Below are 16,924 nucleotides of genomic sequence, written 5' to 3' on the forward strand. Positions count from 1 at the left end.
GAGAACAGAATCTGTCCTTTAGTCTTATAAATGTATCATCTTCAGATAAAGTCTATTTTGACAATACCAAATAAAACTTTAAAATGCACATTCACTTTTCATTCTTTTTCTCATTATTTGCAAAAAATCGACTCTACAAAGCAATTTTTTTTCACTTTATAACTATAAAAAGGAAATGTAGATTCTTTTTTAGTTCGACTAATATCCTCTTTAAAATTAAAAGGAATATAAGAGCTTGTTTACACTCGATACACTCGTCTACAGCACAGCTGCTGTAGCATTGACCCTCACTACAATGACGAGAGTGGCGCTCCTGTCATCTAGTTAGTCTACCTCCCTGTGACACTCTGCATCTCAAAGTAGCACCCTGCAACTCCCATATTCATCACTATGATATGATTATAATATATTTTGTAGAAAGTATGCCTTGTGAGAAAAATCTTGATCTGTTGAACATTAATATCCTGTTGGATTGTATGAGCTATCATTGTATGTAAAGCTATGAAGTTTTGCTATGTATGTGTTACCAAAGTATGTTGTGAGGTTGGCAGATGCTCACAGCCAAGCTTTCAATTACAACAAAGGACCAGCCAGTGGTTCATCAACATTTATCCGGGAAAGAATGCACTATCCCAGAGACTTCTCAGAGAGAGCATGCATGCAATGGGGACCAATCCCCACGTCACAGCAGAGATCTTTCCAGCAAGCTGGAAGAAAATATAAAAGAGGGAAAGTGACATCACCTGGCCTCTCTCCCTCACTAACTCAACACCTGGAGGAACGTCTGGAGGACAGATTTTGAACTGGGAAAGGGTGGTCCCAGGCTGGAAATGGAGTCTTGTCTGCGTATTGAAGATCTGTAACCTGTTTGTACCATCTTTCAGGGTGATACACTGCTGGATTCAAAGCCTGTTTAGTTTGTAGAACTTAAGAAACAAAACTAAATTTGTAGTCTAAGTAACCAAGTCTGATCTCTATGCCTTCAACTTATAACCACTTAAAATTTAGCTTTCTGCAGTTAGTAAACCTGTTTTATATTTTACCGAAAACAGTGTGTTTTGGCTGAAGTGCTTGGGAAACTTCAGCTCAGTTTACAAAGGCTAGTGTCAGGTTTCAGAGTAACAGCCGTGTTAGTCTGTATTCACAAAAAGAAAAGGAGTACTTGTGGCACCTTAGAGACTAACCAATTTATTTGAGCATAAGCTTTCGTGAGCTACAGCTCACGAAAGCTTATGCTCAAATAAATTGGTTAGTCTCTAAGGTGCCACATGTACTGCTTTTCTTTTTGTAAAGGCTAGTGTGTGTCCATTCCACACTGAGGGAGGGGCGAACTACTTAATGAACTTACACTGGCCAGGCTTCTGACCAGTGCAAGATGGTCCAGTTCTGGGGTGTAAGGCTGGGAAACTGGCTGGAGCCTCCCATTAATGGTTCAAGAGTGGCTCGGAGATGAGGGCTCAGCAGTCCCACAGTCCACATTGGATCCTGAGGACCGCGTCACACGCCCCAAAAGGCAGCAGCTAGGTTGACAGAATTCTTCCATCAACCTAGTGCTGTCTACAGCGGGTGTTAGGTTGGCTTAATTATGTTGCTGAGAGGTGTGGATTTTTAATACCCCTGAGCGACATAACTGAGTCGACGTAACTTTTGAGTGTAGACCTGGCCTCAGTCACGGAATATATGCAACTCCGTCTTCTGAACAGTTTCTTTTGTTTTGTTGTTGTTTTTTTGTTGTTGTTGTTTTTTTTTTTTAAGAGGCACATCATAATATGAATGCTTCTAAATAAATATTTTTAGTATTTTAAAAAGGAAAGAAGGGTCACAGTAATTTTGTGGTGATCAATTATTCTATTAAAGTAAATGAGTTAATTCCATTGCATGGAGGCCTCTGTTCATATAGCAAATTCCGTTCTAGGAAAAGACTATTTTCCCCATTTAACAATATTTTCCTTCATTTAAAATACGTGTATTTGTTTTACTTGTCTTCAGAACTAGGCAGCCTTGTAACTTATATCTGTATAGTATCCAACAGACCTACGCCTTCATGTTCATAGATTCATAGAAGGTTAGGGTTGGAAGGGACCTCAGGAGGTCATCTAGTCCAACCCCCTGCTTGAAGCAGGACCAATCCCCAATTTTTGCTCCAGATCCCTAAATGGCCCCCTCAAGGATTGAACTCACAACCGTTAGTCAAGAGGATATTTAATCAATGTTAACCTATTCAGCAGGTCTCTTTTCCTGGGGTGAGCACCACACACTTACCCACGAACACTGATCTGCTCTGACTATTTAGCAAAATATGCTCATGCAAAATTCATGTGACAGAAAATGCTAGGAGGTGGGAAAGCAAAACAACTACTCTGTTTCTATTTAAACGGGCTTTCCTAGACATGGAACACTTACTCTTTCTACCAGAGGTTGTCTCTTGAAAGGAGTCTTCCATTTGGGAAAGAGAGACACTGCTGCTGCTTGCTGATTTGTGCATAGACTCCTCCTGGAAGTAAGCAAAATTGGAAGAATTAGAATTCTTCAGAGGCAGTCTCTCTCACTCTCAACCACCCACCCACCCCATATGGTACCACAGATAAATTATATCATTAAATCACTTATCTTCCAACAATACACCTGCAAAAAATATTGAAACTAGGCAAGCCTTGTGTAAATAGGTTTTTCCAAGTTAATCTTTTGCTATAAACTGGAATATACAGTAATTATATTATTAAAAACAGGAATAGAAAGCTAGGTGGCTCTGTTGTAATCTGCCTTTTCCTTAATAATTACTTCTGGCACTGAGTGTCTAGCAGGGATTTATAAGACAAATTAATACAAGTATGCACCTCATATCAGCAAGAAATCAAGATTCAAGCACTTAGCTTCCTCTGGTCTCCAAAGGAATGAGGAGTGACCCTGGTGACCATGTGACCCGGTAAAGAGCAATTAATCTAATCACTAATTTCCACAACCCTGTTCTCTAATCTCTAATCCTGGTGCACTTCTCTATGTTTAAAGAAGTCTCATTCATTACATAAGTATGTTCTCATCATAGCAGCCAGGCAAAAACAAATTCTGGGAGATGAATTTGAATGAAATGGTCTTCGACTAACACTTTTCAGTTAATGGGTGGCTAAAGAATTGCGCTTCTCTGAATCAATACCCTTGTAGACTGCCCTCACCTAAAAAACTACAGTCTAAATTATCTCATACAAACAAGCTGCAGTATATCACTGGAGCATAACAAAAGAATACTGGGCTGAAGAAATGTTTGTGAATACTGTTGAATTCTGACATAAATGCTTTTAAAAAAGGAGGGTTGCAGTGTTGCCTCCTGTACTCTTGGGGTTTACAAATCAAACCAGTGACTCTTTCTGAAAACAAGTAAGCAACTCAGCCTCTCAGTCTCAGAGGCCGTGAGGTCTTGTCCACACTACAGCGGAAATTCAATCTAAGATATGCAATCTGAGTTACGTGAATAGCGTAACGCAAATCAACGTAGCTTAGATCTACTTACTGCGGGGTCCACACTACGCGATGCTGACGGGAGACGCTCTCCCGTCGACTCCCCTAGTCTTCTCAATCCAGTGGAGTACAGGAGTCAGTGGGAGAGTGATCTGCAGTCGATTTAGCAGGTCTTCACTAGCCCTGCTAAATCAACCGCCGATGCATCAATCACCACTCATAGATCCCCTGGTAAGTGTAGACAAGCTTTTTGCGAGGTACATGAATCTTAAGAAGGAAAATCTCCAGTAACTGAAACAGTGCCCCCTCTGGTTATGAAAAATCGGAAGGGAAAAGCTCACAGGAACAGCACATTAACAAATGGCATCTCCAAAGCCAGAGAGTCACAAATTATGATCAGGTTTCAGAGTAGCAGCCGTGTTAGTCTATATTTGCAAAAAGAAAAGGAGTACTTGTGGCACCTTAGAGATCAGGCGATCAGTATGGACAGACCCTGATCGTCGGCAGGTGGGATCAAACCTTGGGCCTCTGGAGTTTAGTACATGAGCTTCTACTGCATGAGTTAAAAGACACGCGTCTGTTAGCTAAGGCTGTAGAGCAGACTCATTAATCTCTCTGTAAGTGATCTCGGTGCCACGAGCTGGGACAGAACACCACACCCAGAGGTGTGTGGGTTACAAGTACTCTATGCTGAACACAAGAAACCCAAGAAAAACCTGGGAGTTAGCTGCCTGCATGGAATTTAAAAAGCAGTCTGGTAACATTTACTAGGTCTAAAGGAGGGTTCCAAAAAGTTCTCTTACAGCTGATAAATATAAAATTTGCGAAGAAGAATAATTGCTATTCAAAATGCAACATTAAACTTTTAGATTGGTGAAAACAACTATTGGTGCAGTTAAAAAAAACAAAACCCTAGGGTATTATAGTCATAGATGTATTTCACTTATTCTTTCATGTACAGAGAGATGAGCAGCTAAAAAGTTAAGATGAAGAGATAAGAAACCTGCTAGTGGTAGTGCCTTTTTCGAATTAAAAAGCTCCATGCTCCCCTTTGTTTTTACGATTGGAGGGGAGCCAATGCCTGTGGAGCAGTCTAGATGAGCAGCAGACAGGGGAAGGCTGGCTCTATGGCACACTCCCTTCCCGTGTCCCCCTGTGGGACTACAAGGGGTTCCACCTAGAGCAGGACAGAAAATGGGGGTGGAAAACCGTGAACATTTTTGACAATTCCAAAGTCATTCTTCTCCACAGGTTTCTCAAAGGAATTATTTTTAATTTACTCATAATGCTTCAGAACATTTTTATTGAAAATTTCTGTTTTCAAAATTTTTGAGTTTTTCATTCCCCATCCTCTTCTTCCCTTTCTCCTCTCCTCCACTATTTTTTTTTTCCTCCTGGAGGGAAGAAGAGAAAAAAACTGCTCAGGAAAAAAAAAAAAAAAAGACTACATTTTTCATTTTTCAGCTTCACAAATTATATTTTTTTAAATGTTTAAAAAATGAAAATTTCCAATTTTGAAAAAAGCTATTTTGGTTTAAAATAGTGTTCAACATTTTTAAATAATTTCTTGTTTCATTTTTGAAGCCTAGGATGGATTCGGGGGCAGGTCTCAATCAGATACTGCCCTGTCCAAACCCATTACACAAATGTCTCAATCCTGTTCCCGTTTGTATTTGTGGGAGTTTTGCCACTGAGTTCAGTGGGAGTGAAATTGAGCTAAAATTCCGCAGTAATTTGAGCTACTTCTCACTCTGTGCTGTGGAACAGCATCTCTTTCAGGGGAGCTTCTGGGGAGTAGCCATGGCAGGGGAAGTATCTGTCCAGGTACCATAGAAAATCAGGCTGAAAGAGGCAGACAGCACCAGTGAAAACAAAGGGCTTCTATAGGGATACCTACTGCCCCTGCCTCCAGAATCATCCTCTTTTTCCCCCAGCAGGTGGGGATGGACATTCAGCTACTTCTGAGGTGGGCTAGACCTTGCTCAGAACCAACATAAGAATTCAAAGGAAACTATTCGTTTTAAATAATTTAGGAAAGAATGAGAGCAATGGATATTTTGTATTTCCCACTGTTTATAAAAACCAGCTCTGCTTAGATAATACACACTCCATACGCATTATTTTTAATTGTCTCTTTGCCCTATCCTCCTCACATGCACAGAAAATGTGAACTATTCTATTGTACTGTGACTTCTACAGTGATAAGCTTCCTTAGCAAATTAATACTACTGAATCATGTGGAGTAATTATTCATGATTCTTGAGAGGAATTTGCTTAGGCCAATGTCTTTGCTGTTGATTTCTAATGCAGGCAATATGAAATCTCACAAGCAGAAGTGGCATGAAATTAAAATCCTGGATCCAGACACCTTTGGACACATTTAGATCCAGATCCAAACAAGTATAGTCTCCTAGCTACTGAGAAAGGCACATCTGCTTACAGGCATAACTTGAGCGGAGTGCCTGGATGTGTCACCACCAATATTATCAACTAAGTGTGTGTGTGTATATATATATATATAGATAGATATATATATAGATATAGCCTTGTTAGGAGATGATTTCTATAATTATTTAAAATACCCAGGGCTTAGATTATCACATCCTTATTCAGACACGCAGGCGAGTATGGGTCTCCTTATTCTGATTGTGACTTTAGTAGAAGGGTGGGAGAGCAGGGCCTGCTTACCTCATACTGATCTTTGCACGTAAGTAGGCAGGGAGGGGACTCCAGACCTCCCATCACAGCACTACCCACCCAGCTAGATGGGCATATAATAAGCTGCCTCACAAAAAAGCGGAAGAAATTTTGTCCTCCCTCAGAACAAAGGAGGAGCAGGGGAAATATTGTGAGTTGAGCCACAGTTAATTCTCTGGTCTGCTCCTGGGGCAGTGCAGCTGTGTGCAGCCTCTTCTTCAGGGTAGATTGTAAAATCATAATCTGGGGAACCCCAGTGAGTAATTCTAAATAGGTTAGCTCAATTCATTCTCTATACAGTCACAAGCATGGAAATGACCGAGTCATTCACAGACAATTAGAATACCAATCCCCGTCATTTATATATGCCACAAACTTAAAAATCAGAAAATAAATATGGCATTTCAACATAAATAATGGTCTTGCTTGGTTCTCTTTAATTTTCTTCACAGGTCCTTTTACCCAATTTTTGTCACTCTGGTAACTTCCCGCTATTTAATTTATCTTTTTTACTTCTTCAACATTAAACACAGCACAGTGCCCGAGACCTAATCAGCACTGAGCAGGGTAGCATGATTATCTTGCTTGTTTCACAAGCTATTCAGTTAATTCAACTCAATATAAGATTTGTCTTTTTTGCAACAGTATTGTATGGTTGATTTACATTCAATTTATTATTTGCTCTATCCTCCAGAGCATTCTCTATGGGTATCTCAGTCTATGCTGTACTCCCCAATCCATAATCATGCATTTTATTATTCCTTCCTATGAGGATCAATTTACATTTATCTTTCTGACTCTTTTTTTATGTTCTCAGTTCATTTCTCCAAGTGAAAGATCATGATGCGTTAGCCTAGCACTGAGCTGCAGCCTACAGGAACATGAATTCTAGTCTCAGGTCTTTCACTGACTGCTGTTACTGTTTTGTTGCCCCTCAGTCTTATTATTAACAAAGCCTCATCTACTACTATTGTATACCTAGTTTACAGATTAGATAAGAGAGGTTACTTCAGGCAAAGTTATGAATAAGACCCAAAATCTCATCCACTTTGTGTCACACTGCCTTTCAGAATGAACATGCCCAATTATGTGCTTCCATAACCCACAAAACTGCAGTGATGCTCTGTCAACCTCTAGCAGCTTGACCACATACAGAGTTTTATGACTCTACTGCCTCCATTCTAACAGACACACTTCTTTAGCATAAGTGATAGAGACTCATACTTTTACCTCCAGATACAGGTGCCATGTTCAACTCTCACAGCTGACCCGGAACAGGGACACTGTTACACTTGGCTATGCTTTCTGTAACCTCCAAATCACACTCTGCTCCCAGAACCAGGAACAGATACCACAAATCCTTATGCCCAACATTCCACTAGTGTTTCACAAATGGCTGTATAACCCACTTGCGGATCGTACTTTGTTTCCCCCTTTATCAGCTGATTCACACAGGGGATAATAGTATGCTTTCCACTACCAGGGCTTCAATAGCTCATGTGGAAGAGATCAGGAATGTGGATTTTTAGGTTGCAGGTTCAAATCCTGTTAATGAACCATATGGAAGCAAAATGTGTGTGTGAGAGAGAGAGAAAATAAGTGTTTTTGTTGGATTATTTTTATATTGCAAAACATTATATTTAGAAGTTATTTGGATGGTGTGTTAATATTTGTTTTATTATTACATTTGAGTGTTTGTATTTTGGTTAATGGGAGCTGTTTCTTTAAGAACAGGATGGGGAACTTATTGGAGAGCATATTTAGAGACTGAGCAGTGTGTCAGAGAGTTTGTCGATGAGTCCTCTCCAGAGAGCTAAAGACTGCCTATGTAATTTTCCAAAAGGTCAGAACTTGATTTAATAAATGTAATTTTCCAGACAGCAAGCCTTAATATTGCAGGTGTAATGTTTTTCCTGCAGGTCATCAGATCTCTGCTTGAGCTGAATCATAGAATCAATAGAATCATAGAATATCAGGGTTGGAAGGGACCTCAGGAGGTCATCTAGTCCAACCCCCTGCTCAAAAGCAGGACCCATACCCAATTAAATCATCCCAGCCAGGGCTTTGTCAAGCCTGACCTTAAAAACTTCTAAGGAAGGAGATTCCACCACCTCCCTAGGCAACGCATTCCAGTGTTTCACCACCCTCCTAGTGAAAAAGTTTTTCCTAATATCCAACCTAAACCTCCCCCACTGCAACTTGAGACCATTACTCCTTGTCCTGTCCTCTTCCACCACTGAGAATAGTCTAGAACCATCCATTCCTGAGCTGGATTCAACGTTATTTCCATCTAAAGCAATGGTTTTCAAACTGGGTCGCAGAATGGAAGGCACTGGGTCGCAGTGGCTCTGGTCAGCACCACTGACCGGGTCGTTAAAAGTCCCGTTGGCAGTGCTGCCCGGCTAAGGCAGGCTAGTCCTTACCTGCTCCGACACCGCACTGAGCCCCAGAAGCGGACAGCAGCAGGTCTGGCTCCTAGGCGGTGGGACCACATGGCTCCGTGGGCTGTCCCCACCCCCGGCTCCACACTCCCATTGGCCGGGAACTGGCCACTAGGAGCTGGGGAGGGCGGTGTCTGCAGGCGAGAGCTGTGCAGAGCCACTTGCACACCTCCTCCTAGAATCCGGACCTGCTGCTACCGACTTCTGAGGCACAGCATGGTCTGCGGTGCCAGGACAAGCAGGAAGCCTGCCTCTGCACCCTGGCTGCGCCGCTGACCGGGAGCCGCCAGAGATAAGCCTATGCCCCAACTCCAAGCCCCAATCCCCTGCCCCAGCCCTGAGCCCCAGCAAACCTGGAGCCCTCTCTTGCATCCCAAACCCCTCATCCCCGGCCCCACCACAGAGCCTGCACCCGCAGCCCAGAGCCCTGACCCTCTCCCACACCCTAACTCCCTGCCCAGCGCCCCCCCCCACACCCTGAACCCCTCATTCCTGGCCCCATCCTGCAACCCTCACCCCCCACACTCCAACCCTCTGCCCCAGCCCTAAGCCCCTCCCACACCTCAAACCCCTCATCCCCAGATCCGTTGGGTCGCGGGCATCAACAATTTTCTTCAACTGGGTTGCCAGAATAAAGTTTGAAAACCACTGATCTAAAGAATGTGTGGTTGCCCATAAATGAGATGAGTTTTGTAGGTCCCAGTTTCAGCTCCCACATCATAAACTCATGCCCACACTTTGTGCTGAATTGTAAACTCCTTGGGAGACTGTCTCTCACTATGTTTTTGTACAATGCCTAGCACAATGGAGCCATATTCACAGTTGGGGCCTTCAAAAAACGCTCCTGCATGGGGACCAAAATTATGTCACTTGCAATACATTTACAAGACTTGCTCACATTGTAACTGCCATGATTATTTAGGATCTGACTTACGATTTTTGAACTTTTTGGAGTTGGCAGTGCAGTAATCCAATCCTCAAATTATAACTAAGAAAACCCAGGATTAAATAGCATCTATGAAATTACTGCCCCAGTTTATTAGTTCCACGAATCAGTAGAAAGACTAAATTCTGCAATTCAATTGAGGAGAAAGCATGGGCCCCTGTTGTCTTACCTCTGAATCCGAGCTATCCAGTTCAGCCAATGTAGGGGCTTTAAGGAGTCTCTTTCGCTGCATTGTCACTTGGGTAGTGCTGACGCCATTCACCTTTGCTTGTGGTGTCAAGCCACCATTTGCTACAGAGCTGTCTGCTAATTTTCTTGAGGCCTCTGGTGTGGATACATCTGGTAAAAGAAACAAAATGGTTGTACTTGGAAGTTAGAAGGAATAGATATCAAGGCAATCAACTTGTGATGCCCCTCTCAGCTCTTACTGCCAAGGCAGTGTGCACAGTGAAAAACCTCACTATGATAATTACATGTGTAAGGTTATTTTACTTTAGCAATATGTTGCTCAGAAATTACAGGTCGTGGTGTGTGGTACAGACATGATGTGAGAGAATGAGAGCAGTGGAAAAAATAGCAGTGCACTTTGATTTTTTTAGACTTCAGCATTAAAAAAAAAATCCTCATTTAAAGGAATAAACATCCTGCCACCTAATGATTTGCTACAATTAGCTAAATAATCAGAATCCAAAGAAACAGGGATGCACTGCTAAAACCAGACACGTGGATCTCCAGTGAATACCAAGACCATTCTACATTGAAATTATGAGTTTTGACACAAAACAAACACAAACTATTCCAGTGAAAGTGCAATTATGCTTTCTTTTTCATATACTGAACAGCAATGACCGTGAGTTATAAACATCTTGTCTAAAATGTGCATAATCCCATGTTTATATTTTAATGCATATTAAAAATGAAAATGTATGCATTTGGTCAAGTCTTGCATCATGTAACAATGGAATCATGGGACCTGATTCTTTTTACACCTACACAGATTTTACATGGGTGTAACTTTATTGAGTCCAGTAAAGTTGCTCTGGATAATCACTAGTATGAGATCAGAATGAGGCCCATATAATGTTAGCATGAGGTCTGCTGCGCCCAGTCTAAACCTAGACAATAATCTAGCTTTCGATATTCTGGCGGGAGGGTGGGGGGGGCGGAGAAGGTGAGATTGACATGTCTGTTTTATCCCAGAAAAAGAGCAGAGAAAGGGTGAAGTTTCAATATGTTTAAAAATTTTCTGTGTGTTTGGAAGAGGCAGCATGTAGTGGGAAAATTTACATCTCTGGTTTGCATATTTGCCTACACATCTGGCCTTTCTATCTATCTATCTATGCAATTGTATGATCCCCATCAGTGTAGTGAATAAGTACCTCATAATGTATTTGCCCTCACAACACCCTTGTGAGTTAAGGAAGTATTATTGCTTACAGCATTTTACATCTAGAGAACTAAGGCAAAGAGAGGCTAAGTGACTTGGCCAAGGTCACACAGGATCTCTGTGGCAAAGCAGGGAATTGAACCCAGCCTCCCAAATCCGAGGCTAGCACACTAACCACTGGAGCATCCTTTTTAGTCACATGTGTAGCTGCACTGGTGTAAATAACTAGTACAGACATAGTTTATTCTGGGGCTGCAGGAAGAGGCGCAGGCCGAGGGATGTGCTGGCCGCCATTTCCCGCAGCCCCCATTGGCCTATTTTTAGACAGGAAGCCCAGAACTGAAAGAAGTAATTCAAATATTTAGAAGTGTTTACTGATTTACTGCAATACCCTGAAATACAAGTGAAACTTCAGGTAAATCTACTAGAACATAATATATCAAATTTGTTTTGAATAGCTCTTAAATACGACATATCATCCATCATCCCCCTCTACTCTGAGGAAATCCAGAGAGAAGGTTTTTTTGCAAAATAAAAACAAAAACCCACACGCACCTAATTTGCAAAAAAATAGTTTGTGAATAAAAGGTTTGAGTTCAGTTTACTGTGATTCACGTGGTCAGACTATTAGTTATTTGTGAACAAGTGGACAACTGCTGGGTACTTGTAGAAAAAAGCGTGAATGAATAAAGCTTCACAGATTTCAGCACAAACAATTTGCCCAAAAATTCTAACAGTGTTGTTTGTTACCCTCTAGTCACATCTGTTATTCTCCGGTTTAAAATGTTTCAGTGATCTAATCAGGAATCAGAAACATTGCCATGTGCTGATTAACCACACGGCTCCTAAAAAAAAGATTGAATAGTCAAAGTGGACAGCTCAGAAATTACTAATAAGTATCAGTTTATTGGTTATGAATGCCCATGAAGAAAATCAGGTTTGGTTTGCAAACAATTAGCTGAAACCAACAGTGGACTAAATTTATAATAAAAAAATACCCATAAAATATTTGAACCCGTTCTAGATCATACAAATGATTGTGAACACTTCTGAGGTGATTCAGCTGCTGCCCAGACAACCATGTGTTTCTAGCGGTTCCTGGAGTGACCATTGTATTACAGTAGAAATTAAGTTTTGCCAGAGATATAGGGGCAGTGACTGGGTTGCAAGTCACGGATTCCAGGGTAAATACTATCTGAAGCATTAGAACAAATACTTTTGGTTTCTCTGAGATTCTCTTAAGCTATCAAATATTTCAGACCACGTGGAAACAACAAAAAGCTTTGGGTTTGATTACTTGACTACATAAGCCATATTCTGTTAATTCCTTATGTGTTACTACTTCTGTGTCTCTGGCTAGTCTTAAGGTATGTGTGTGTGTGAGACACAGCAAAAAGACCAAAAAAGCTAGGATAAATTGAAATTTATTTTTATTTACATGTAAGACTACTTCTCTTATGAAACAGGGAATTAAGTAGATCACAGATTATATGCTAACTAACCATATGGTGTTTCTGTCCTAAACAGCTTTCATTGACACATCATGGGAACAGAAAACTGGACCTGGTTTCTACTGTAAAATATGCTCCTTTGCCTTAACATTTTTACAGCATGTTAAAGCGAAGGCAGAAAAGAAAATGGATTCTCCGGATTAATATAGATTTGTCCTACATTAGTTACACTGTGAGAATACTGGGGAAAGACTATATGATGAGTAATTGTAGCACAAAGGTATGCTCTTCATTATGATAGAGGACTTGCATATTCAATTCAGACAAGAAAACTAATCAGTATACTGAAAAATTTATCTTTCTAGGTGTGGGTAGCATGCTCATTACCATGGTAACTAAACTAATAGATTATCTGCCTTTCCTCAGCATTTTCCTGACATTCAAATGGTATTCAAATGATGTGTGATCCTACTCAACCTCTCACAGATTTGGGCATAGGAAGAACAACCCCTACTGGAGCCTGGACACAGCAGCTCTGGAAAACAATGAAAGCATTAACTTTGTAGATATGAAAAACACATTATTTCAGCAGACGTTATTTCATTTTTTTGTGTTCAATTTAGAGGACGAAATGGGTCGTATGTTCAGGGTCAGATGCTCCCGTCCTTTGAGCCATGTTCAACACAGGTCCAGGGAAGCAAAAAAGTGGCTTTAAGCTATCTTTAAGACTGCTGTAACTTACATCCAGCTACTAATGGCTCTGTTTCACAGCTGGGAATAGGAAAGTCTTGTGCACACCTTATTTCCCCTAGAAATGCTCCCTGTGCCAATGGCTGAGAAGAGTGGCACATACCAGCCACACTGGCTCAACACCCTCAAGTTTCCCTAACACAAGGGGAATCCTCCACTACTTGGTTAAGCCAGCTTTACAGCTGCTTTGGACTACCAGAACAGCACAAAGCTGCTGTAGAAGGGACAAGAACATGTCCTTTAGCATGAAATTTGAGAGGAAGCTTCTGCTTTTCAGTGAGAGTTTATATCTTTATGACATCTCTTCAGCTGGGCAGACAGCAATGAAAACAAACATCAAGAAAAAATGTGAAAATAATAATTACAAAATGGAAGCAAATTTAAAACCCTCCCATCAAAATAAAGAATAAAGCAAAAGTATCAACAAAGCAACAAAATTAAACAAAACTATTTGTCTGCTTTTTATTTACATCCCAAACTAAATCATTTTGTGTTGTCTGATCTGTTGTCTCACTTCTCCTTAAGAGAATGTTTTGATCGCCCCCGAATTTGCTTCCAAGGACTATGTATGGATCATTCAGACAACAAAGCAGTATCACATCTCAGTGTGAATCACATGAGTGTTAAAGTACATTTAGCAAATGGATAAAGAAAACAGGAAGAGTTCTTCAGTGGTCAGTCAGAAAGATCAAATCCAAGGCATAGTTTAGTACTATGTAGGTTGCTATGAAGTAGTTTGTATTTAACAAAGATATTATGATAATGAATTAATAAAGGATGGTTAAGCAAAATCCTTTTGTATTTAAATAAGTAGGAACACATCTCAGATTCATGACTGAACAGGAATCCTGAAAAGAGCAAGTTAACTGAAGACAAGAAGAGAATAAGCAAACAGACACATGTAGAAGGGATAGGGCTGGACGTCCTCCCTGCTATGCTAATCAGTAAAGATACTCTTGCCATGTTCTGTTCTACTCTCCTGCACTATCATTCAGTTTTATTTGGAAGTAACAGAAGAGTTGAAAAATAAAAGTTTGACCACTTACACTAGTATCTGACCTTATGTGCAAGGAATTTCCAGATCTTAATAGGACACAGCGTAGCATCTAACATGAGCACTGGCTAGGGGAACATTTTGCAGCCATTAGACAATGTTATAATACACTATATTAGATGCTCACTCTAAACTCTGCTGCTGGGATTACCAAATCATTGTGCTTCTTTACATCATGATAATAAACCATTAAAATATGGTCTTTCTAGAGGATAAATAGGAAAACATTGGGCCATATTACCTCCTCCCATGTAAAAACCATAGGAGGAGATTGGAGGTGAAGGGTGAGAACTGTGTGAGAGTCCCAGGATATTCCTTGTGTGTGATGGCGAATGAGGGATATAAAAGATTTTGCTTCCCCACAGAACGAGGGGATGGATTTTACTCGGAACCAGCTTGTCTTAAGGATCTACTGGAGAAACAGGATCATTCATGTGGAACCGCATAACCGCACCAGCTCTGAGTCATGCCTACTTAGCTGCATGGAAAGGATAAGATCTGAGTGTACAGATTCCCCTTAGTGCATAGGTCTCAGGGGCTGATGTGGTGCATTGGTATGAGGTAAGAAGGAATCTAAATGGTTGTGAATGAGGGCGTTTGGCTTCACACCTCAGCACACTCCTCTGAGAGAGTGTTCAGGAGCACTGAAGGCCCCTTACAGTCTGTTATTGCTTATACCCTTACTATAAAATAAAAGGCACTAGAGAAATCTAGCCATCTATTAGGTTCCCATCCCAGCTGTAGGCAGAATACTACAGCAGAGATGGGAGCCTTCACCGAGTAGAAGGTAGTTTTCTTTCTCGGGGGTCAGTCTCAGCGATAAGTCCTGCATCCTCATTAGGAACTTTAAATGCTTCATTTATGACTACTGAGACTTCCTCCTCAAAGAGAGGGAATTCACAGAGAATTAGACAGAAGAACCTGGGTACATTAAAAATGAATAAAAAAATCCAAGATGCTGGCCCAGGAGTGAGTCCCCATGGATTTGTTAGAAGATTTACACTCTTCTTTTACATTTTAATGCTGCAAAGCTTATTGGAGCAAACATGTATAACTAACAAATATTTTAACATAGCTAAAAGTAGTGTGGTTCTTCATAAGAGTTTCACAGTGCACTGACAAATGAGATTAAGTTATACACACTATATAGATATATACATTGGTGCAGTGTGTGTGTGTGTGTGTGTGTGTGTGTATATGAAATGTTAATTAAGAAAATTTCAATGAAAGATTTAACAATTAGTTTTTGAATAATCTCAAGAAATAGAATATTGCAGAAGATGGTCAAGTCAAAAAGTGACTCCCTAGACATTTGATTTTAACACACTACAGTACTTATATTTATTGGTCAAACCAATACCAAAAGACTATAAGATTTAACTAAAAAGCAAAGCTTCAGGGGAAGAGCTGATTTAGTAAATAATAATAAAATCAGACTTTAAGGTGAAATAGTGTACCAAGCCTTTTCCTAGGGTTTAGGGCTAGCTGCGGACCACCTTATTCTTCACAAAATTAAATCACAGGTGAAATATAGTAGTTCCTCCTGCGTGCACATCCCTATTTGGTAGCAGAACTATAGATTTTAATAGGAAATCTAGCTGAATCTTTACTTTCACTGACCATGGCTTAGAAGAATCCCTTCAAGTTTCTTTCTTACATGAGGGTTAAACAAACAAATGGATGGAACAAATTTCACAGTAAACACAATAACCACGTCAGGTGTTATAGCACCTTTTACCTGACAGGTCAAAACTGTAAGACATGCTAAGTGGCCGCATTGCTGAAAAAGGAAACAAAAACAACAAAAGAAAACAATTCAGCTGTTAAGAAAAGATTAGGTCCACTTAAGACATTCTGGATTCTGATGCCCAGGCTAATATAAATCCAAAATGTGTCTAAAACATGTTTTTCTTTGCTGTGGTAGCACTGGAAGTGTAAACACTATAATAGCATCACTGGCACTTGCAAATACAGTATGTGTAAAAAGGTTTCAGAGTAGCAGCCGTGTTAGTCTGTATTCGCAAAAAGAAAAGGAGTACTTGTGGCACCTTAGAGACTAACCAATTTATTTGAGCATGAGCTTTCGTGAGCTACAGCTCACTTCATCGGATGCATACCGTGGAAACTGCAGCAGACTTTATATACACACAGAGAACATGAAACAATACCTCCTCCCACCCCACTGTCCTGCTGGTAATAGCTTATCTAAAGTGATCATCAAGTTGGGCCATTTCCAGCACAAATCCAGGTTTTCTCACCCTCCACACACACAAACTCACTCTCCTGCTGGTAATAGCCCATCCAAAGTGACAACTCTCTACACAATGTGCATGGTAATCAAGGTGGGCCATGTCCAGCACAAATCCAGGCTCTCTCACCCCCCCTCCCTTTTTTCCGGACACACACACACACACACACACACACACACACACACACACACACACACACACTCACTCTCCTGCTGACAATAGCTCATCCAAACTGACCACTCTCCAAGTTTAAATCCAAGTTTAACCAGAACGTCTGGGGGGGGGGGGGTAGGAATAAACAAGGGGAAATAGGCTACCTTGCATAATGACTTAGCCACTCCCAGTCTCTATTTAAGCCTAAAGTAATAGTATCCAATTTGCAAATGAATTCCAATTCAGCAGTTTCTCGCTGGAGTCTGGATTTGAAGTTTTTTTGTTGTAAGATAGCGACCTTCATGTCTGTGATTGCGTGACCAGAGAGATTGAAGTGTTC

At 40.8% G+C, this 16,924-nt stretch overlaps 1 protein-coding gene across 1 annotated transcript in view; it reads right to left on the minus strand.

Moving 5' to 3' along the window:
* Positions 1-16,924, minus strand: part of SPIRE1 (spire type actin nucleation factor 1) — a 173,642-nt gene that overhangs the window by 17,301 nt on the left and 139,417 nt on the right. The window contains 3 exon segments of the mRNA XM_073331647.1: positions 2,404-2,494; positions 9,710-9,879; positions 15,921-15,962. Of these exon segments, the coding sequence (XP_073187748.1) occupies positions 2,404-2,494; positions 9,710-9,879; positions 15,921-15,962 (303 nt within the window).

Source organism: Lepidochelys kempii, chromosome 2 (genome assembly GCF_965140265.1).
Source record: "Lepidochelys kempii isolate rLepKem1 chromosome 2, rLepKem1.hap2, whole genome shotgun sequence".
In the NCBI taxonomy this organism is placed as follows: Eukaryota; Metazoa; Chordata; order Testudines; family Cheloniidae; genus Lepidochelys; species Lepidochelys kempii.